This window comes from Lissotriton helveticus, chromosome 5_1 (genome assembly GCF_964261635.1).
Source record: "Lissotriton helveticus chromosome 5_1, aLisHel1.1, whole genome shotgun sequence".
NCBI classification, from domain to species: domain Eukaryota; kingdom Metazoa; phylum Chordata; class Amphibia; order Caudata; family Salamandridae; genus Lissotriton; species Lissotriton helveticus.
The window spans coordinates 17,317,177-17,339,247 of record NC_136065.1 but is presented as its reverse complement, the minus strand read 5'-3'; the positions used below and the strand labels follow the sequence as shown (position 1 = coordinate 17,339,247).

The 22,071-nt window shown below is 52.1% G+C and overlaps 1 protein-coding gene across 1 annotated transcript in view; it reads right to left on the bottom strand.

The window, feature by feature from the left end:
• The window catches only part of LOC144754067 (SLA class II histocompatibility antigen, DQ haplotype C beta chain-like), a 262,962-nt gene that overhangs the window by 4,371 nt on the left and 236,520 nt on the right, over positions 1 to 22,071 (bottom strand). The window contains exon 5 of the mRNA XM_078641590.1: positions 18,216 to 18,248. Coding sequence (XP_078497716.1) covers positions 18,216 to 18,248 — 33 coding nt within the window. The remainder of the gene's footprint in view (positions 1 to 18,215; positions 18,249 to 22,071) is intronic.

Genomic DNA, 22,071 nt, shown 5'->3' with positions numbered 1-22,071 from the left:
AGACTCCAGACACCGCCCAGCCGATCCCACAGCAGCTCGAGCTGCAGCCGTCCATGCTGAGACACATGATGAGCGGAGGGGGTACTGAAGCCCTTTCCACCCTATGGGAATTGCGCGTCTGGCCCCACCGGTAGCCACTGGCTCAAATTAATTTTTAACCTTCCTTCACTATCTGTCTCATGATGCTGGCAATTCACCCACCGCTGGGCCATGTGTACCTGCAGGAGGCTGGTCTGGGAGCAGCTTGCCCAAGGTGTTTGGTTTGCATGCACCTGAGACTTTATTCATACGGTGGATAGTCCTGTCTTGGTGGCACATCATGGTTAGAGTCAGAACCTGTCTCCAGTTGGAGAAGTTAACCACTTCCCACCCAGAACAGTCACCGGACATTCTACAGCTTGGCATGAGGTGAAATGTCATTCTCCTGGACCAAAAGCCTCGAGTGTGTGTGTGTGGCGGGGTTAGGGGGTTGGGGGGGCAGTGACATTTGCATCATTCTCCTGTAGGCGCGACAGGTAGAGTTGCGCTCTCCCATGCTTTTGTAGACCATGGAGATGGCATATATCCCCAAAGATTAAGGGCTGGGGTAGGAGGGAGTGATCTTAATTTCTTTAATCACGAGTACAAATCACTCAACATATTCACACATTTGTCTTGAGGAGGAGGCATCTCCCTTTACAGACCGCTCCCAGACTAAGGGACTGTCCTCAAAGAAGGAAGATTATTTTGTGTTGAGGAAAAGATATGACGTGGTAGCAACTGCTTGTCTAGGGAGGGAATCCACATTAAAGAGCAAAGCCTTGGACATGGAAGGCAGATCTGGACTAATGCAGGTCAGCAGAAACACTGGACAACTGGCAGAGAATTGTGCAATTCGTTCCTGACCAAGATTTTAAAAAAAACTTTCTAGGTAACTTAGAATGCAGAAGGGCAGTAAAGACCTGTCTCCTTCAAACAGATGATGCAGGATTGCACTAATCAATCATCAAGATACAACCTGCCATATGTATATATGTGCGTTGTTGGACTTGGCCCTTCTGGCAGGTTCACCCCTGAACTTTTTGCCTGTGAATGTTACATAATTATAGTGATTTCTGGTCTTTGCGCACTTTCACACTGTGTCCCAGTGTAAAGTGCGTGCGCTCTCTGAGTGCGTGTGTGAGATTGGCCTGCCCTCCCATAGGAATGCATGGGGGATATGTGTGTCCATGGTAGTTCCTGATGTGTGGGGAGTGCAGGGCCGAGTTTGGTATGTGCGGACTCGTGTGATTGAATGCTGCGCAATGATGTGTGCAGATTTAATGTGTCTAGTGTGGAAGTGCCACTTCTAGAACTCTGCTGGTTGCCGGATTTTGGACGGTGTGCTGATAAAGTGAACGATCAAGACGGACCATTGTTTGATCCGAAGAGCTCTCCTGCTTTGTTGCCGGTGTGCCGAATTGAATTATAACAACGCTTCTGCGAATGTGCTGCAGATTGCGGTGGTCTTTCTACCCCATTTTCTAGCTATATGATCTCAGCTAGTCCATCTGTATTACATACAGCTAAGGGGCTTCCTCTGCAACATATACATTGTCCTGATGATGGTCTTATAGACTACTGTAACAGAGACCGAAACGTCGACCTCTACACCATCTCTCAAGCAATTTATGTGTCTAAGAGTGACTTTTGAGTTCAATTGGTCTTAGTCATTCCTTTAATTTACAGGAGTTGATGTTTTGTTATGAACTGATTTGCTGATTTGTTTTAACATCTGTTCATTACTTTTTTGCTTACAATGAACTATTTGATGTATCCCCCCGAATTGATTTCTTAAATATAAAATTCAATATTATTATTATTATTATTATTCTGAGTTTTGTATAGCGCCTGGTTACCAAATAGGCATCCCAGCGCTCGCCAGATAATAACACTACCAAAGAATAATGCAGGGTTTAAGCAGAAAACAGAAACGTCTTTAAAAGTTTGCGGAACCGGAGAAGACTAGCTTCCGAACGAAGTTGTAGGGGCAGTGAATTCCACAAAGTGGCCACATTTATCGAAAACCTTCTGCCACCAGTTCTAGCCCTCTTCACCCTCCCGACCTGAAGAAGATGTTGATGGTCGGAGCGAAGAGAGCGAGGAGCCTTGTAAGGCTGGACCATCTCCCCCAGAATAGGTGGGCCTACCCCATGCAGAACTTTATGGGCTATACAGAGTGATTTGAATTTCACCCTGTCCCTAACAGGGAGCCAATGCAGAGCCCTCAGCGCCGGGCGAGCAGACTGACGCCTGGGGAGACCCGTCAAGAGCCTGGCGGCCGCATTCTGCACTTGCTGCAGTTTGTTCAGGGTGGATTCAGGTGCACCCAGGAATAACGCGTTGCTGAAATCCAGCCGCGAGATGATCAATCCCTGGATGAGAAGCCTCCTAGTGGACGCTGGGAGCAAAGGTAAGATCTTCCGGGCTGAGCAGAGCAGGCCAAAACACACGCCAGCAGTCTTTTTAGCATGCGTTTTAAACGAAAGGCCCTGCTCCAGCCACACCCCCAAGCTCTTGATCTCCTGCTTGGGGGTGGGTACCGGTCCCAGACAGTCAGGCCAGCTGCTGGGGGACAAAGATGGAGAGGAGTTCCCCAGCAGCATGAGTTCCGTCTTGGAGCCGTTCAACTTTAGCGCTGAGCTGCACATCGACGTGTAGATCTTCTCCAGACACGAGTGCAGCCGGTCGGGATGATGCGCCGACTGGGAAAGGCCAACCACCAGCTGAGTATCATCAGCGTAGCTGATGATTTTAATACCCAGTGGCAGTACCACACTCTCCAGGGGGGCTATGTAAATGTTGAATAAGGTAGGGCTCAGTGAAGAGCCCTGTGGCACCCCACACTGGAGAGGGATTGTAGATGACTTTTCATGGCCTTCCCACACCTCAAATGTCCGACCTTCCAAGAAGGAAGCAAACCATTTGAGAGCCACACCGGTGACCCCCACCCCTGACAGCCGTTGGAGAGGCACCTGATGGTCCACGGTGTCAAAAGCAGCACTGAGGTCCAGGAGGATCACTGCCACTGATCCCCCCGAATCCAAAATGCTCATATAAATAGGATTCCCCGTGTGCTTCTTCGTTGTCCTGTGTAAGAGTCATTTCAGTTATCCTATGGTTACATTTGAGTTAGATTGTCAACAACTAACTCCATGACTAATGCTAACAAATAAGCCAAGTAGTATTCAAACAAAATCCCTTGTTGACACCACTTACCTTATACTTTACATTGCCCAAGCCTACAAGGGTTTATTGGGTTACCCGAATTCTTTTGTACTTCTAGAAGTTGGCATGTCTGTGCAGTTAATGTGAATTGACTGTCTGGCTTGTGATTGGCTGAAGCTGGCTGGTGTGCCTGGCTCCAGGACTCAGGATGGGTCTGCCCCGGTGGTAAATGGAGAGATCTGCATGTTGATGGCAGGGAGGAAGGCACCTGGGACCTGAATAGGGCTGGGCTTTCCCCCACAATGCTGGCTCCACCCCCTGTGGTGAGTCTGATGTCCCTGACCCACCTTGTGAATAGGCAGAGGGGCTGAGCAAAACAAAGTGCTCCAGAACCAGTTGTATCTGGTTCGCCCCTTGCCTGCACCTTTAGACAAAGGAAATGTGTGTATAAAAAGAGGCTGTGACCTCATGTAAAATGTTCTTGTTTCGGACTTGAATCTACCAGGGGCATGCTGCTGATGGGGCCCAGGGGAAGGCTTGCCTCCCTGGGCCCTGCCCAGCCCCGGGATGCCTGGATACCTGGAGTTCTTGCTTGGGTCCTAACAGGAGGGGGCTTGCTGCTAGTGGGGCCCAGGAGGGACCACCATGGGGGCTGTCTCCTTGATGGAGTGCCCTGTGTGCTGGCCCCTGGGCCCTGCATTGCCCCTCCTGATGCCCAGGACCTCTGGGACCCTTTTTGCTTTAGGGGGATCCTTCTTTGGGGGCTTTGTAGCTGTTGTGCCCCAGCGCCTAGTAGGCGCTTTATTTTGCATTTATAGGCAGAGCGCTGTCGTGTTCCCTAGGGGGGAAGCGCTCCTTCTCTTTTGTGGCCCTTGCGGGTGCCCACTCCGCTTATTTTATTAATCCGAGAGTGGGTGCCCACCCTGCGTATCTGTGAGCCTTAACGGGTGCCCACCCCGACTCTACTTTTATTTTGGACTTCGAGGGTGCCCACCCCTCGTTATTGCCCCCGAGAAATCCCCGCCGCAGCCGCGGGTGAAACCGGAAGTCAGGCAGCATTGCGCCTGGCGGTAGGCGGGACTTCCGGGTTGTCGAAGGAAGTCCCGCCCGCCGCCGCGCTGGGATTGGTCAGTGCCCGGCCTGAAGAGGAGACTGCTGCCAGGGGACCGGGTGAAGACCGGGCGAATCGGGCGCATTGTGAAGGCGGGGCTCTCATGAGGAGAGAGAGCCTCGCAAAGCGCTACCGCTGCCCGAGGAAGAGAGAGTCTCCCCCGCGCCAAGCCGGTGAGTGAAGCCGGCAGGGGGAGGGTAGTAGGGAAGCACCACGCCGGTGCCTCCTTACAGGACAGCCCCGCTTCCTAGAGGGCTGCCCCAATGAGACTCTCATTCGCGGAGCCCTGGCGAGTGGGGCTCCCTGTTCCACAGTGCCTGGGGGCGGGGGGGGATCTACCGAGCAGTCCCGTCTTGCAGTGGGCCCCCCCCCCGTGGAACCCACAGTTAGGGCGGCCCGGATGGCAGTGGGCCGCCCCCCTCCATTTTACTGAGCCATGTGTGGCTCCAGCGATGGCCACAATGATCGAGGAGACCCCAGTGGGGGTCCCGAGGGCCAGGGGGGCCCGTGTTCTTGCCCCTGAGGGCCCCCGTGATTTCTAGAGCACAGTTGTGCCAGGGCCCATGTTGTCCTGTCCCCCGCAGTTCTTTAGAGGACACTGCTATTTCTAGAGCCTGGAGGGCTCCAACGTGTTGCCGCAGTTCTGTCCTAAGGGCCAGTGAGGGCCCCTGTCGCAGTTTGCTTCACAGCTGCCCAGCAAGTAGTGGGCAGCTGCACAGTTTAGGTTTTTCTTCCTAGGGACATGTCTTTGGACTCAGGAGTGAGTCGCACTCCTTCGCCCCTACCTTGGCCTTCCACAGCTGCGCAGCGCTTAGTGCCAGCTGCAGCGCTTAGGCCCTATTCTTGTCCTCAGCTGCCTAGCAAGTAGTGGGCAGCTGCTATGTTTAGGTTTTGGCGCAATAGCGCAACCTGGACCCTAATGTAATTTATGTGCTATGGTGATGCATGTGCTAATGCTTTGGGTGTTAGGAAATGTACTGTGTGTAGTATGATTTGCGCACCCTGTGTTCTGATACCTCTAAATTTGTTTATGCTTAGAATGTTGTTTTACCTAGTATAGTTATGCTAGTGAGTTCATGGTTCCCTGCGTGATATATGCCTAAGGTGGTTAGGATTGCGTATGATGTACTTACCTTCTACAAGTGGTTACTGGTTGCGTGCTACATATGCTATTTGGTGCTACAATTGTTCTATGTTCTAAGTGCTAGTTCTACCAAGTGCTTATTCCTGACAGTGGTCCATGTGGCCCTGTCCTATGTACATAATCCCCTGTAAACTTGCCATTTTGGCTGCCAAAAAAACCTATGCCTCCGGTAAAATTTTATCTGCCCCTGGCCAGTCTAAGGAAATCTTTAAAATTTTTAATGAATTCACTTCTGACCCCAGGACGCGTCCTACTCAGGCCCCTACACAGGAAGCATGTAATGCCCTCAGCACTTTTTTCGTTGAAAAAATCGTATCGATTAAGGACACCATCCCTGTTATGGTTCCTGGCGCTGGATCTGCTCCCCCCCCTCACAACCTTTCTTCTTTCACACAATTCCCTCTTCTAGACCTCTCTTCTTTGGCCTCCCTTGCCACCCGAATCAAGTCGGGATCTCCGGATGACTGCTGCCCCCCCTCCATTCTTAGGGACATCTGTCATACCCTACCTGACTGTATCCTCCCTTTGCTAAATTCTTCTCTTTCTTCTGGGACGGTGCCGGGCTCCTTCAAGGAGGCCGTGTTGGTGCCTCTTCTGAAGAAGCCGGGGGCTGACCCCGCTGTTCCGGCAAACTACCGCCCCATCTCTCTTTTACCTTTTTTCTCAAAAATCCTGGAAGCCCATGTCACCACCTGTCTCTCGCAGTTTATCGAGAGTTCCAACTTCCTCGAGGGCAACCAAGCTGGCTTCAGACCCGGCCACTCTACGGAGACCGTGATCTTGGCCGTGCTGGATGCCCTGAGAGACGGTGTTGACAAGGGTACCCCCCAGGCCCTGGTACTGTTAGATCTGTCAGCCGCCTTCGACACGGTGGATCATAACATCCTTCTCCACCGTGTCGAGGAGGCTGGTATCCAGGGCCTGGCTCTGGCCTGGGTCAGATCCTTCCTGACGGGTAGGTCTCAGACCCTAAGCCTGGGTGCTTTTAGGGCTCCTAGAGAGCATTCGCTCTGTGGGGTCCCCCAGGGTTCTTCTTTGTCCCCTTGTTAGACCTGGCACCTTGGCGTGAGTTTCCCTTCCACTTTTTGCTGTTGTGCCTCCAATGTTTTGATGGTGTCTGCTACTCAGGGCACTGCGCCACGGCCAACCCGTGCCGCAGTGCAAGGGCTCCCTACTGTAAAGTGTACATATGATTGATGTCCATGATTGGTTCATTGGATTTACTGTTAGTCCCTAGTAAAGTGCACCAGGAGTGCCAGGGCTTGTGAATGCCAATACTGCTAGTGGGCCTGCAGCGCTGGTTGCGCCACCCACAGAAGCAGCCTTAAAATGTGTCTAGGGTCTGCCATTGCAGAACCTGCGTGCAGTCTGGTACTGTCACCCTGGCTGGGCAAGTGCACACACTTGCCAGCCCCTAAACCTTCCCTTAACCTTCATGTTAGTCACCCCTATGGTAGGCCAGAGGGCAGGGTGCATTGTAAGTGTAAGGTAGAACATGCCCTGATGTGTGTGGCATGTTCTAATAGTGAATTACTGCCAAATTCGTTTTTCACTATTGTAAGGCTACCTGTTCCCTTCTAGGCCAGATGAGCTGCTGGAATTATTACACTCTATAATCCCAGCAGGCTCAGGGAACATGGTAGAGATTCGTGTTTAGTATGCCTGAACTCAGAATAATAAAATACTTCTTTTAGTAAAGTTTATTTTAATATCCTGTGTTTGCAAATGCTACTTTTAGAAAGTTAGCATTTGCTTGCCTAACCATTTCAGCCCGCCTCTGCTTGGATGTGGATCTGACTGTCTGGTGTGTGTGAGTGACAGGGCTGGGAGTTGACAGGTAGTGATTAGCAGGAGGACCCCTTAATGGGTGGTGGGAGTTTCCCCTGAATGATGCATCAGGCTGTGCCCCTGCCACCACAATGCTGGCTCCGCCCTCCTGGGGAGCGACTGATGACTCAGCCTGCACCTGGCCCAGGAAGGACCGAAGCTTGTAAACAAAGTGCTCAGGCCACTCCTGCCCTCTCAATGCCGGCTCCGCCCCCCTGGGGAGCGGCTGATGTGCCTGCCCTCACACTGAATGCAGAAGTCATAAGTACCCACAACAAGTACTCAGAGACTGGAGCAGTTATGCAGAGGCCCCCCTGGCTTGCTAGAACAAAAGAAACTGGGTATAAAAGTAGGAGCCCTGCTCCTTGTAAATTAGATCCTGTTTGTGCTACAAGAGAAACTCTGCCCGAAGAGAAGGACCTGGAAGGACTACAAGGAGGAGTGCTGACTCTGGCCTGTGTCTGGTGCCTTGCTGCCAAAGGAGAGGAAAGAAAAGACTACCAAAGACTTTTGCTTATTTGAACTTTGTGCCAAACTCTGCTGAAAGATCTCCAAGGGCTTGCCTGTGAACTTGCCCCCTGACCAGCGCTCCAGGAACAGTGAGCGCTACCCCCCTGAAGAAAAGCTGCTGCTGGCGTGTGCTGTGTGTCTCTACAGCGCCAAGGAAAGGAGAGTTGAGAGCGCTGTGCCTGCCGCAACGCTCTCTAACAATTTGTGCAGCTGTGCCCCTTCCCCGACCACCGTGACTGTGGCCTGTTCGTGTGCCAGCCGCAAAGTAAGGATCAGCCCCGCGCTGGTTCGAGCGCCGTGACTGTCCGCGCTGAGCCGCCCTTGCAACGGAAAGGGAGGACCTGCCCGGTCCAAGCATCGCCGCCTGTGTGACCCCCGAGGTACAGGCTGCTCCGCAAAGACCGGCACTGCCAAGATTGTGCCCCTCGTGACTTGGGCGCTGAGACCCCCTGGCCCCCGCAGCTGGAAGTGGCTCGCTGCGGAGCCGTGCCGGAATTGTGCCCCGCGCTCCGTGGAGTGCAACCCCCTCAGCCCCGCCTGCCTGCAGCTTCCCCCTTCAGCGCGAGTGAGCCGGACTCCGGAGAATCCTGCCCCGCATCTGCACCGTCATCCCGGGTGCCCTGTTACCTGCGCTGAGACTCGCAGGCCGCCGCACCCTCCAGGAAGACAACGCGACGTGGGACAGATCCCCGGACCGCCGTCCGCTCCAAGACTTACCAGAAAGCCAAGGTACTGGGTTCTTTGACCTCGCGGTGTAAGCGTCCTACGTCCTGAGCTCGCACCGCGCTCCCTGCTTCCCAGCGCGAGCCGCCCCTGAAACCAAGGCTCGCACTGTGCCAGATCGACGAGGCCCACGCGGGAAGCGTGAGCTTTAGCCGGCCGGGCCCGTTCTCCTCTCTGAAACGAGCGGAGACAGCGGAACACGCATTGAGGCGCTACAAGACACTGAACCTTGCTGGAACCTGGGCAGAAGGCCCAAAAGATTGCTTATTGCTGAGAAAGAACTGTGACATTGATAAAAGAGTAACTGGAACCTGCTTTTAAAAAGTAACCAAGACTGTATTTACAAGCCTGCTTGAGATTTATATAAAGAGATATATTTTCACAAATACAGTTTGGTGTCATTGTGTGGTGGGTTGGTTGTGATGGTGTAATATTGCAAATGTTTCACCCTACATGCCCCAGAGATTAGCCTAAGACTGCTTAAGCCACACTACCTAGAGGGTAAGCAGAGGTTGTCTTGAAGGTAACCCTCAGCCCTGACGAGGAAGAGAGAGGCCCTGCTTGTCGCCAGTGTTGCACTGCGCCAACCAGAGACTCCCCCTTCCTACATTGGTGGCAGCGGTGGGATTCGCAAATTTACATTTGCAGTGTTTTACCTTAGCTACTGACCATTGCATAGTGATTACAGTCCAGTAACTTAGCCACAGACTTTTTGATTTTTTGATTTTGCTAAAGAAGAAGATCCCTAGTGTTGCAAACATGCCGGGCACAAACAGCATTGATGGAGGAGAGTCCATAGCCTCTAGTGCGCAGGGGCTAGAATGGGACGCATCAAAGCTGGATGACTACACCAAGAAGCAGTTGAGTTATTTTTGCAGGAAACTCAAGGTTCCACACGCAGGATGCAGAAACAAACCTGAGTTCTACAAGGCCATGAGAGCCTGGATTGAATCTAGGAAGGCACCTGAGGATCAGAATGCACCTGTGGATCCTGTGGGTCTGGAAAAACCAGACAGCGTTCTTAGCTTTGGCAGAGGCCTGTCGCCAGAGGAGCTGGCAGACAGACAGGCAACCAGGGATCATGAGATCAAGATGGCAGAATTGAATTTGAAGGGCCAAATGGAGCTTGAAAGCAAAAAGATGGCTCTGGAAGAAAGAAAACTCCAGTTTGAGTATGATATGAAAATGAGGGAGATGAGTCTAAAAGAGAAAGCCTTGGATCATCCTCCCTCTGGTGGCAGCACAACGCCGGTGCAGGTAGAGTCAAGAGTGCACATCCCCAAAGATGTAGTTAAAGAGTTCTTTAAGGGGGATGACATAGGACAGTGGTTTAGGGCATATGAGGTAGCCATGCTTTCCCACCGGGTCCCTGAGAAGGATTGGGGAGCGGGGTTATGGGGAAGGTTCCTTAGCGAAGGAAGGGACACCCTGCTAGATTTGCCCACTGAAGACCAGAGATCCTATCCCCATATGAAAGAAGCTTTAATGACCAGGTATGGGCTTACCCCTGAAATGTATAGGCAGAAGTTTAGGGGGTGTAATAAGCGGCCTGGGAATACGTATGTGGAGTTTGTGACTTTTTTTTGCAGAGCACTGGATGGTTGGGTGAAGGGTAACAAAGTGAATGATTTTCAAGGTCTCTTTGATTTAATTGCATGGGAGCACTTGTCTGATCAATGTTTTCCTGAGTTACGCCAGCACCTGATTGATAGCAAGTTGTCCAACCCGAGGAAACTTGCTGAGGAGGCGGACCGCTGGCTCAGCACCAGGGTCCACAAGGGTCCAGTGGGAGACTCCGCCAAGGGTGGGCAGGGTCCCCAGCAGAAGAGTGGGGGGGACAAGGGAAAACAGAAAGGGTTCCAAAAAGGCCCCCAAAGTAATCCCCAAGGGGACCAGCAGAAAGGTTCTCAGCCTCCCCCACCCCCTAAGCAGAATGGGGCCCCGACAGGTCGACCTGTTCCAAAGGGGCCCTTCAATTGTTACAAATGTGGTGACCCGGGGCACATAGCCAGTGACCCCAAGTGTCGCCTGTTTGGAAAACCAGCACCCACTGGTGCTCCGCCCCGACAAGTGACCAGTGTTCACTTAGGAGAAGAAGTGATGGTCCCGGGGGGTGGAGATCCTGTTCAGATGACCCTAGTCTCACTAGGAGACAGTGAGATGGTCCCTACAAGCTACCTGCCCTCTAACACTAAAAAATATGGGCAGGTGGTTACCATCAATGGTAAGAAAGCTGAGGCTCTTAGAGACACAGGAGCCAGTGTGACTGCAGTGAGGCATCACCTGGTGTCTCAAGAGCAGGTTGTACCCCATGCCTACTGTAGGGTTGTCAACGCTGACAATTCAGAGAGTCAGTGTCCGATGGCTCAAGTTCCCTTCGAGTGGGGGGGGGTCTCTGGTACTCTGCAGGTCTGTGTGAGGAAAGCCATGCCTGTTGACTGTTTGCTAGGGAATGACTTGGAGGACTCCCCTTGGGAAAAGGTGGAGAAAACGACTCACCTGAAGATGGTGGGTCTACCTGACTGGGCGTGCGTGACCACCCGGTCAATGGCAGCCAGTAGGGGTGATCAAGAGGTCCTGGGGCCTGATGGAGAGGCCCAGGAACCGGCCTTAGGGAGAAGGCGCAGGGTGCGCGGGAAACCGGCCCCTGAAGTTCCCACGGTCCAGGAGGAAGCAGACCTTGAGGGGGATGCCCTGGAGCCTACTGGGGAACAGATTGCCGAACTGGGGGACCTGCCTGAGCTGACCCATTGGCAGCAAGAAGGAGGCCCCTCCAGGGAGGAATTCTGCAGGGAGCAGAAAGAATGCCCTTCTCTCGTGGGTATGCGGCAGCAGGCTGCAGACCAGCCAATGGTGTTCAGGCCAAAACACATTATGTGTACTGGGAGAATGACCTCCTGTACTCAGAGCCTAAGGCTGCTGAACCTGGGTCAGCCCGTGTGCTGGTGGTACCCCAGAAGTTCAGAGCCTTCCTACTGGGACTGGCTCATGATGTGCCTTTAGCAGGACATTTGGGGATGGACAAGACCTATGACAGGCTTGTCACCCACTTCTACTGGCCCCAAATGCACAAGAGCTCAGATGCTCATTGTAGGACCTGTCCAACTTGCCAGGCAAGTGGGAAGAGCGGAGGGAAGAACAAGGCTCCCCTCCAACCCTTCCCTGTGGTCAGTACGCCATTCCAACGAGTGGGTATTGATATTGTTGGGCCTCTGGACCCCAAGACAGCCATGGGCAACAGGTTCATCCTGGTCTTGGTGGATCATGCCACCCGGTACCCTGAAGCCATCCCTCTGAGGACAGTGACGGCCCCCGTGGTGGGGCGTGCACTAATGGGAATTTTCTCCAGAGTGGGGTTCCCTCTAGAGGTGGTGAGCGACAGGGGGACCAACTTTATATCCAAGTATATGAAGTCCCTTTGGCAAGAGTGTGGTGTAACCTACAAGTTCACCACACCTTACCATCCACAAGGAAATGGGTTGGTTGAAAGATTCAACCGAACCCTGAAGGGCATGATCATGGGCCTGGAAGGTCCAATGAGGCGTAAGTGGGACGTCCTCTTACCATGCCTGCTCTTTGCATACCGCGAGGTGCCACAGAAGTCTCTAGGGTTCAGCCCCTTTGAGCTGCTGTATGGCCACCCCGTGAGAGGACCACTGAGTTTGGTAAAGGAAGGCTGGGAGCAATCTCCCAGGAAACCTCCCCAGAATGTATATAGCTACATGCTGGCCTTCAGAAACCAAACCAGGCGCTTCAGACAACTTGCTGAGGCAAATCTGGAAGCAAGCCAGGAGGAGATGAAGCGGTGGTACGACCAGAATGCCACTCTGGTAGAGCTTCAGCCTGGACAGGAGGTGTATGTCTTGGCCCCAGTGGAACCCTGTGCACTTCAGGATAAGTGGACAGGCCCATTTGAGGTTGTGGAGCGCAAGAGCTCAGTGACATACTTGGTGGACATGAAGACGCCCAGGAATCCTTTAAGGGTCTTACATGTCAACCGCCTCAAGCCCCACTTGAAAAGGTCCGAAGTGGGCATGCTGTTGGCCACTGATGATGGAATGGAAGAGGAGTCTGAGCCTCTTCCTGACCTCTTAGTGGCCTGTGAGAAAGATGGGTCAGTGGATGGAGTTAACCTCTCACCCACCCTGACCCCTGAGCAACAGGAAGACTGCCGCCAGTTGCTGGGGCAGTTTCCAGACCTGTTCTCCCTGGTTCCTAGTGTCACAGATTGGTGCGTCCATGATGTGGACACAGGAGACAGCTTACCTGTGAAGCATAAGGCTTACAGGGTAACTGACAGGGTCCGGGCCTGCATCAAGGAGGAGGTCTCCAAGATGCTTGCTCTTAGGGTGGTTGAGTCTTCCAGCAGTCCTTGGTCCAGCCCCGTGGTCTTGGTCCCAAAGGCTGCTGCGCCGGGAGCCACACCTGAACTCCGGTTCTGTGTGGACTACAGAGGACTCAATTCAGTCACCAAGACTGACGCGCACCCTATCCCCAGAGCTGATGAGCTCATTGATCGGCTAGGGGCTGCCCGGTTCCTCAGCACGTTTGATTTAACGTCTGGGTACTGGCAGATCGCCTTGACCGATGGGGCAAAGGAGAGGTCAGCATTCTCCACACCAGATGGGCATTTCCAGTTCCGGGTTATGCCATTTGGGATGAAGAATGCCCCTGCCACCTTTCAGAGGTTGGTCAACCAGGTGTTGGTCGGGCTGGATGAGTTCAGTGCCGCCTACCTGGATGACATCGCAGTGTTCAGTGGCACCTGGCCAGAACACCTGCGGCACCTCTGGGAAGTGTTGATGGCGCTGCGCAAGGCAGGCCTCACAATCAAGGCAAGCAAGTGCCAGATTGGGCAGGGTTCAGTGGTGTACTTGGGACACCAAGTGGGGAGTGGCAAGGTGGCCCCCTTGCAACCCAAAATTGAGACCATCCTGGCTTGGGAACCCCCCAAGACCCAGACTGCAGTGAGAGCCTTCCTGGGGCTCACTGGGTATTACAGGAGGTTTGTCAAGGGCTATGGCACTATTGTGACCCCCTTGACAGAACTGACTTCTAAGAAGCAGCCCAGGAATGTGATTTGGACTGACACCTGTCAGAAGGCTTTTGACACCCTGAAGACTGCCATGTGCACGGCGCCCGTGCTCCTGGCTCCTGATTTCTCCAAGGAATTCATAGTGCAAACAGACGCTTCAGAGCATGGTGTAGGGGCTGTTCTCTCACAGATGACTGAGGAGGGCTGGGACCAACCCGTAGCCTTCATCAGTAGGAGGTTACTTCCACGGGAAAGTAGGTGGAGTGCAATAGAGCGAGAAGCATTTGCTGTGGTCTGGGCGCTGAAGAAGCTAAGACCCTACTTGTTTGGGTCTCACTTCCGGGTTCAGACGGACCACAGGCCCCTCAGATGGTTGATGCAAATGAGGGGTGAGAACCCAAAACTGTTGAGGTGGTCCATCTCCCTACAGGGTATGGACTTCACGGTGGAACACCGCCCTGGCACAGATCACGCCAACGCTGATGGTCTGTCCAGATTTTTCCGCCTTAGTGATGAGGAACTCCCTGGGGAAGGGTAGTTCTCCCCACATTTCAGCTGGAGGGGACACGTGTTAGACCTGGCACCTTGGCGTGAGTTTCCCTTCCACTTTTTGCTGTTGTGCCTCCAATGTTTTGATGGTGTCTGCTACTCAGGGCACTGCGCCACGGCCAACCCGTGCCGCAGTGCAAGTGCTCCCTACTGTAAAGTGTACATATGATTGATGTCCATGATTGGTTCATTGGATTTACTGTTAGTCCCTAGTAAAGTGCACCAGGAGTGCCAGGGCTTGTGAATGCCAATACTGCTAGTGGGCCTGCAGCGCTGGTTGCGCCACCCACAGAAGCAGCCTTAAAATGTGTCTAGGGTCTGCCATTGCAGAACCTGCGTGCAGTCTGGTACTGTCACCCTGGCTGGGCAAGTGCACACACTTGCCAGCCCCTAAACCTTCCCTTAACCTTCATGTTAGTCACCCCTATGGTAGGCCAGAGGGCAGGGTGCATTGTAAGTGTAAGGTAGAACATGCCCTGATGTGTGTGGCATGTTCTAATAGTGAATTACTGCCAAATTCGTTTTTCACTATTGTAAGGCTACCTGTTCCCTTCTAGGCCAGATGAGCTGCTGGAATTATTACACTCTATAATCCCAGCAGGCTCAGGGAACATGGTAGAGATTCGTGTTTAGTATGCCTGAACTCAGAATAATAAAATACTTCTTTTAGTAAAGTTTATTTTAATATCCTGTGTTTGCAAATGCTACTTTTAGAAAGTTAGCATTTGCTTGCCTAACCATTTCAGCCCGCCTCTGCTTGGATGTGGATCTGACTGTCTGGTGTGTGTGAGTGACAGGGCTGGGAGTTGACAGGTAGTGATTAGCAGGAGGACCCCTTAATGGGTGGTGGGAGTTTCCCCTGAATGATGCATCAGGCTGTGCCCCTGCCACCACAATGCTGGCTCCGCCCTCCTGGGGAGCGACTGATGACTCAGCCTGCACCTGGCCCAGGAAGGACCGAAGCTTGTAAACAAAGTGCTCAGGCCACTCCTGCCCTCTCAATGCCGGCTCCGCCCCCCTGGGGAGCGGCTGATGTGCCTGCCCTCACACTGAATGCAGAAGTCATAAGTACCCACAACAAGTACTCAGAGACTGGAGCAGTTATGCAGAGGCCCCCCTGGCTTGCTAGAACAAAAGAAACTGGGTATAAAAGTAGGAGCCCTGCTCCTTGTAAATTAGATCCTGTTTGTGCTACAAGAGAAACTCTGCCCGAAGAGAAGGACCTGGAAGGACTACAAGGAGGAGTGCTGACTCTGGCCTGTGTCTGGTGCCTTGCTGCCAAAGGAGAGGAAAGAAAAGACTACCAAAGACTTTTGCTTATTTGAACTTTGTGCCAAACTCTGCTGAAAGATCTCCAAGGGCTTGCCTGTGAACTTGCCCCCTGACCAGCGCTCCAGGAACAGTGAGCGCTACCCCCCTGAAGAAAAGCTGCTGCTGGCGTGTGCTGTGTGTCTCTACAGCGCCAAGGAAAGGAGAGTTGAGAGCGCTGTGCCTGCCGCCACGCTCTCTAACAATTTGTGCAGCTGTGCCCCTTCCCCGACCACCGTGACTGTGGCCTGTTCGTGTGCCAGCCGCAAAGTAAGGATCAGCCCCGCGCTGGTTCGAGCGCCGTGACTGTCCGCGCTGAGCCGCCCTTGCAACGGAAAGGGAGGACCTGCCCGGTCCAAGCATCGCCGCCTGTGTGACCCCCGAGGTACAGGCTGCTCCGCAAAGACCGGCACTGCCAAGATTGTGCCCCTCGTGACTTGGGCGCTGAGACCCCCTGGCCCCCGCAGCTGGAAGTGGCTCGCTGCGGAGCCATGCCGGAATTGTGCCCCGCGCTCCGTGGAGTGCAACCCCCTCAGCCCCCCCTGCCTGCAGCTTCCCCCTTCAGCGCGAGTGAGCCGGACTCCGGAGAATCCTGCCCCGCATCTGCACCGTCATCCCGGGTGCCCTGTTACCTGCGCTGAGACTCGCAGGCCGCCGCACCCTCCAGGAAGACAACGCGACGTGGGACAGATCCCCGGACAGCCGTCCGCTCCAAGACTTACCAGAAAGCCAAGGTACTGTGTTCTTTGACCTCGCGGTGTGAGCGTCCTACGTCCTGAGCTCGCACCGCGCTCCCTGCTTCCCAGCGCGAGCCGCCCCTGAAACCAAGGCTCGCACTGTGCCAGATCGACGAGGCCCACGCGGGAAGCGTGAGCTTTAGCCGGCCGGGCCCGTTCTCCTCTCTGAAACGAGCGGAGACAGCGGAACACGCATTGAGGCGCTACAAGACACTGAACCTTGCTGGAACCTGGGCAGAAGGCCCAAAAGATTGCTTATTGCTGAGAAAGAACTGTGACATTGATAAAAGAGTAACTGGAACCTGCTTTTAAAAAGTAACCAAGACTGTATTTACAAGCCTGCTTGAGATTTATATAAAGAGATATATTTTCACAAATACAGTTTGGTGTCATTGTGTGGTGGGTTGGTTGTGATGGTGTAATATTGCAAATGTTTCACCCTACATGCCCCAGAGATTAGCCTAAGACTGCTTAAGCCACACTACCTAGAGGGTAAGCAGAGGTTGTCTTGAAGGTAACCCTCAGCCCTGACGAGGAAGAGAGAGGCCCTGCTTGTCGCCAGTGTTGCACTGCGCCAACCAGAGACTCCCCCTTCCTACACCCCTCTTCTTTTCAATCTTTATCTTCGTCCCCTTCTTTTTTCTCTGAGGCTGTGGGACGTCACCGTGTTTAATTACGCGGACGACCTGCAGCTCATCTTTTCTCTTAATTCCCCCTCTGCTATTTCTAACTTTCAGTCAGCTATGTCCCATATTCTCCAGTGGATGGGCCATAACCAGTTAAAATTGAACCCCGGTAAGACGGAGCTCCTCCTCCCTGGCAGGAGCTCCACTTTCTGGGGGCCTCAATTCTGGCCGGTGGAATTGGGCCCTTCTCCCACCCCTGTGGCGTCGGTGAAGAGCTTAGGGGTCACTATTGACTCCGCTCTATCCCTAGGGCCGCAGGTGGGGACCGTGGTCTCGTCCTGCATCTACCAACTGCGCAGGATCAGGAAAGTGGCATATCTTCTGACACCTGATGCCCTCCTGCAGGTTATCATGGCCCTCGTCCTCTCCCGCCTTGATTTTTCCAACTCGATCTACCATGGTCTGCCTAAAACATCGATGGGCAGACTACAGGTGGTCCAAAATCAGGCGGCGAGATTGGCCTTAGGGATCCCGAAGTGGCAATCTGCCAGGCCCCTTCTCGTTAAACTCCACTGGCTCCCTGTTGCTTCTAGGGCAGCCTTTAAGATCGGCTGCCTCATTTTCAAATCTTTGGCTGGCTCCTGCCCCATCTTTGTAAAATCGCTCATCCGACCCTACTGCCCGTCCCGCAATCTGAGATCTTCCTATCTCCATTTCTTGACTGTTCCCTCTTATAAGCTCTGCAGATCCGGAGGCCGGAGATTTGCATACCTGGCCCCCAAGCTCTGGAACTCTTTCCCTCTCTCTCTTAAAATCTCCAACTCTCTGACCCTTTTTCGTAAATCTCTAAAAACTTGGCTTTTCCCTCAATCTGGTTAGTCTCTCTGTCCCCTCTATTTCCAACCAGCGCCAGGAAACCCATGGTGTCAGTGCGCTTTATAAGCACCCCTTACGATACGATACGATACGTAAATTCTGCCTGTGCCAGTGGCACAGTGTAAATTGTGTGTTTATTATCTAATGTGTTTGGTATAATACAAAGGATATTTTTATATACAACCTTGTGTGGAGTTTCCTTTGTGGTGGGCCTTGGGTGTTGTTGCTGGGTGCGCTCGCACACGCTTTACACATCGCCTCCGAGATAAGCCTGACTGCTCGTGCCAAGCTACCAAGGGGGTGAGCAGGGGTTATCTTTGGCGGGTGACTTCCTTACCCTGACTAGAGTGGTGGTTTCTGCCTGGCTTTGGCGCAAGCCTTAGCCAACCAGAAATCCCATTTCTAACATGCGTATGCATGCATGTAGCCATGTATGTAGAGGAAAAAAAGTAGTTGGCAAGGAACAGAGAGTTCATCAGAAGGATAAGAGCTCAAAGTACGTTTCTAAAAACATTAACGGAGAGGTATAGAGAGGCATAGTATCTTATATATACATATCATGCATGTTCTATTTTACAATTACCTTCAGGCTGATAGCTGATGAACTGACGTGACCCTGTGGAAGAGAGAAAGCGAGAGATATATTTTGTTAAATCCCATTATGACTCACTCTGGGTTTGGCCTCTGGCTGATTCCTTGTTCAGGCTCCTGGCACGTCATGATCCCTCATCCAGGAGCTTGCCAGTTCATTAACCATCTGAGTGTCTAACACAATCAGTGGGTAATCCCTCTCTCAGGGCCCTGTCTCTGAATGGTTCCTGCACCCAGGCTCCAGCTCTGTCACTAAACGAACCCTCCCTAAGTCAAACATTTCCGTTCAGCTCAATTGAAGGCACATGTCCTAATGTGGCTCTGCTAATCCACCTGTCAAATCCATTACAAACCATTGTCTTGAGCCACATTGTTTTATTGGATACACTGTATATATTTCAGCACCTTGTCACCATGCGCCGTTCTTGCTGATCACAATTGTCACTTGCGTCGCCACTTCTTGTGTCACCTACACATCTAGAGCACCAAGTCCAATTCGGGTTGTTTTATATTTGTTTACATACAGTGCTGCTACAACTGTATATATTATTTTCTCTAATTATACGATTCCATGAGCACGTTTCCTAAAAAACTACTTGTTGGGTCTCCTTGTTTCTGGTCACGTAATGCTTGATGCATACATGTTTAATCGCCTTCCAAAATAATACCAGTTGAGATATCGTTTGTTGATTCTCATATACCCCTCCTAATCTCAACGTGGTTTAAGGGTTATACTCCTGTTGTTGTTTTTTACAAGATCGCCTAGAGACCTGTCACTGTCTAATCCCTCGCTTAGGGTCCTGTCACTGAATGTTCCCTCACTTAGGGTCATGAGGCTGTATGATCCCTCGCTTAGGGTCCTGTCACTGTATGTTCCCTCACTAGGATCATGTGACCGTATGATCACTTGCTTTGGGTCATATGACTGTATGTTTCCTCACTTCGGGTCCTGTCACTGAATGTTCCCTCACCAGGGTCATGTTTCTGCATGTTCCCTCCCTTAGGTTCCTGTCACTGTATGTTCCCTCACTAGGATCATGTGACCGTATGATCACTTGCTTTGGGTCATATGACTGTATGTTTCCTCACTTCGGGTCCTGTCACTGAATGTTCCCTCACTTAGGGTCATGAGGCTGCATGATCCCTCGCTTAGGGTCCTGTCACTGTATGTGCCCTCACTAGGGTCATGTGACTGCATGTTCCCTCCCTTAGGTTCTTGTCACTGTATCATCCCTCGCATAAGGTCTTGCCGCTGCATGGTGTCTCGTGTGGGGTCTTGTCACTGTATGTTCTCTCAATTAGGGACCTGTCACTGTATGTTCCCTCACTAGGATCATGTGACCGTATGATCACTTGCTTTGGGTCATATGAATGTATGTTTCCTCACTTCGGGTCCTGTCACTGAATGTTCCCTCACCAGGGTCATGTTTCTGCATGTTCCCTCCCTTAGGTTCCTGTCACTGTATGTTCCCTCACTAGGATCATGTGACCGTATGATCACTTGCTTTGGGTCATATGACTGTATGTTTCCTCACTTCGGGTCCTGTCACTGAATGTTCCCTCACTTAGGGTCATGAGGCTGTATGATCCCTCGCTTAGGGTCCTGTCACTGTATGTGCCCTCACTAGGGTCATGTGACTGCATGTTCCCTCCCTTAGGTTCTTGTCACTGTATCATCCCTCGCATAAGGTCTTGCCGCTGCATGGTGTCTCGTGTGGGGTCTTGTCACTGTATGTTCTCTCAATTAGGGACCTGTCACTGTATGTTCCCTCACTAGGGTCATGTGACTGTATGATCACTTGCTTTGGGTCATATGACTGTATGTACCCTCGCTTACGGTCCTGTCACTGTATGTTCCCTCACCAGGGTCATGTTTCTGCATGTTCCCTCACCAGGGTCATGTTTCTGCATGTTCCCTCACCAGGGTCATGTTTCTGCATGTTCCCTCACCAGGGTCATGTTTCTGCATGTTTCCTCCCTTAGGTTCCTGTCACTGTATGTTCCCTCACTAGGATCATGTGACCGTATGATCACTTGCTTTGGGTCATATGAATGTATGTTTCCTCGCTTCGGGTCCTGTCACTGAATGTTCCCTCACTTAGGGTCATGAGGCTGTATGATCCCTCGCTTAGGGTCCTGTCACTGTATGTTCCCTCACTAGGATCATGTGACCGTATGATCACTTGCTTTGGGTCATATGACTGTATGTTTCCTCACTTCGGGTCCTGTCACTGAATGTTCCCTCACCAGGGTCATGTTTCTGCATGTTCCCTCCCTTAGGTTCCTGTCACTGTATGTTCCCTCACTAGGATCATGTGACCGTATGATCACTTGCTTTGGGTCATATGACTGTATGTTTCCTCACTTCGGGTCCTGTCACTGAATGTTCCCTCACTTAGGGTCATGAGGCTGCATGATCCCTCGCTTAGGGTCCTGTCACTGTATGTGCCCTCACTAGGGTCATGTGACTGCATGTTCCCTCCCTTAGGTTTTTGTCACTGTATCATCCCTCGCATAAGGTCTTGCCGCTGCATGGTGTCTCGTGTGGGGTCTTGTCACTGTATGTTCTCTCAATTAGGGACCTGTCACTGTATGTTCCCTCACTAGGATCATGTGACCGTATGATCACTTGCTTTGGGTCATATGAATGTATGTTTCCTCACTTCGGGTCCTGTCACTGAATGTTCCCTCACCAGGGTCATGTTTCTGCATGTTCCCTCCCTTAGGTTCCTGTCACTGTATGTTCCCTCACTAGGATCATGTGACCGTATGATCACTTGCTTTGGGTCATATGACTGTATGTTTCCTCACTTCGGGTCCTGTCACTGAATGTTCCCTCACTTAGGGTCATGAGGCTGTATGATCCCTCGCTTAGGGTCCTGTCACTGTATGTGCCCTCACTAGGGTCATGTGACTGCATGTTCCCTCCCTTAGGTTCTTGTCACTGTATCATCCCTCGCATAAGGTCTTGCCGCTGCATGGTGTCTCGTGTGGGGTCTTGTCACTGTATGTTCTCTCAATTAGGGACCTGTCACTGTATGTTCCCTCACTAGGGTCATGTGACTGTATGATCACTTGCTTTGGGTCATATGACTGTATGTACCCTCGCTTACGGTCCTGTCACTGTATGTTCCCTCACCAGGGTCATGTTTCTGCATGTTCCCTCACCAGGGTCATGTTTCTGCATGTTCCCTCACCAGGGTCATGTTTCTGCATGTTTCCTCCCTTAGGTTCCTGTCACTGTATGTTCCCTCACTAGGATCATGTGACCGTATGATCACTTGCTTTGGGTCATTTGAATGTATGTTTCCTCGCTTCGGGTCCTGTCACTGAATGTTCCCTCACTTAGGGTCATGAGGCTGTATGATCCCTCGCTTAGGGTCCTGTCACTGTATGTTCCCTCACTAGGATCATGTGACCGTATGATCACTTGCTTTGGGTCATATGACTGTATGTTTCCTCACTTCGGGTCCTGTCACTGAATGTTCCCTCAACAGGGTCATGTTTCTGCATGTTCCCTCCCTTAGGTTCCTGTCACTGTATGTTCCCTCACTAGGATCATGTGACCGTATGATCACTTGCTTTGGGTCATATGACTGTATGTTTCCTCACTTCGGGTCCTGTCACTGAATGTTCCCTCACTTAGGGTCATGAGGCTGCATGATCCCTCGCTTAGGGTCCTGTCACTGTATGTGCCCTCACTAGGGTCATGTGACTGCATGTTCCCTCCCTTAGGTTCTTGTCACTGTATCATCCCTCGCATAAGGTCTTGCCGCTGCATGGTGTCTCGTGTGGGGTCTTGTCACTGTATGTTCTCTCAATTAGGGACCTGTCACTGTATGTTCCCT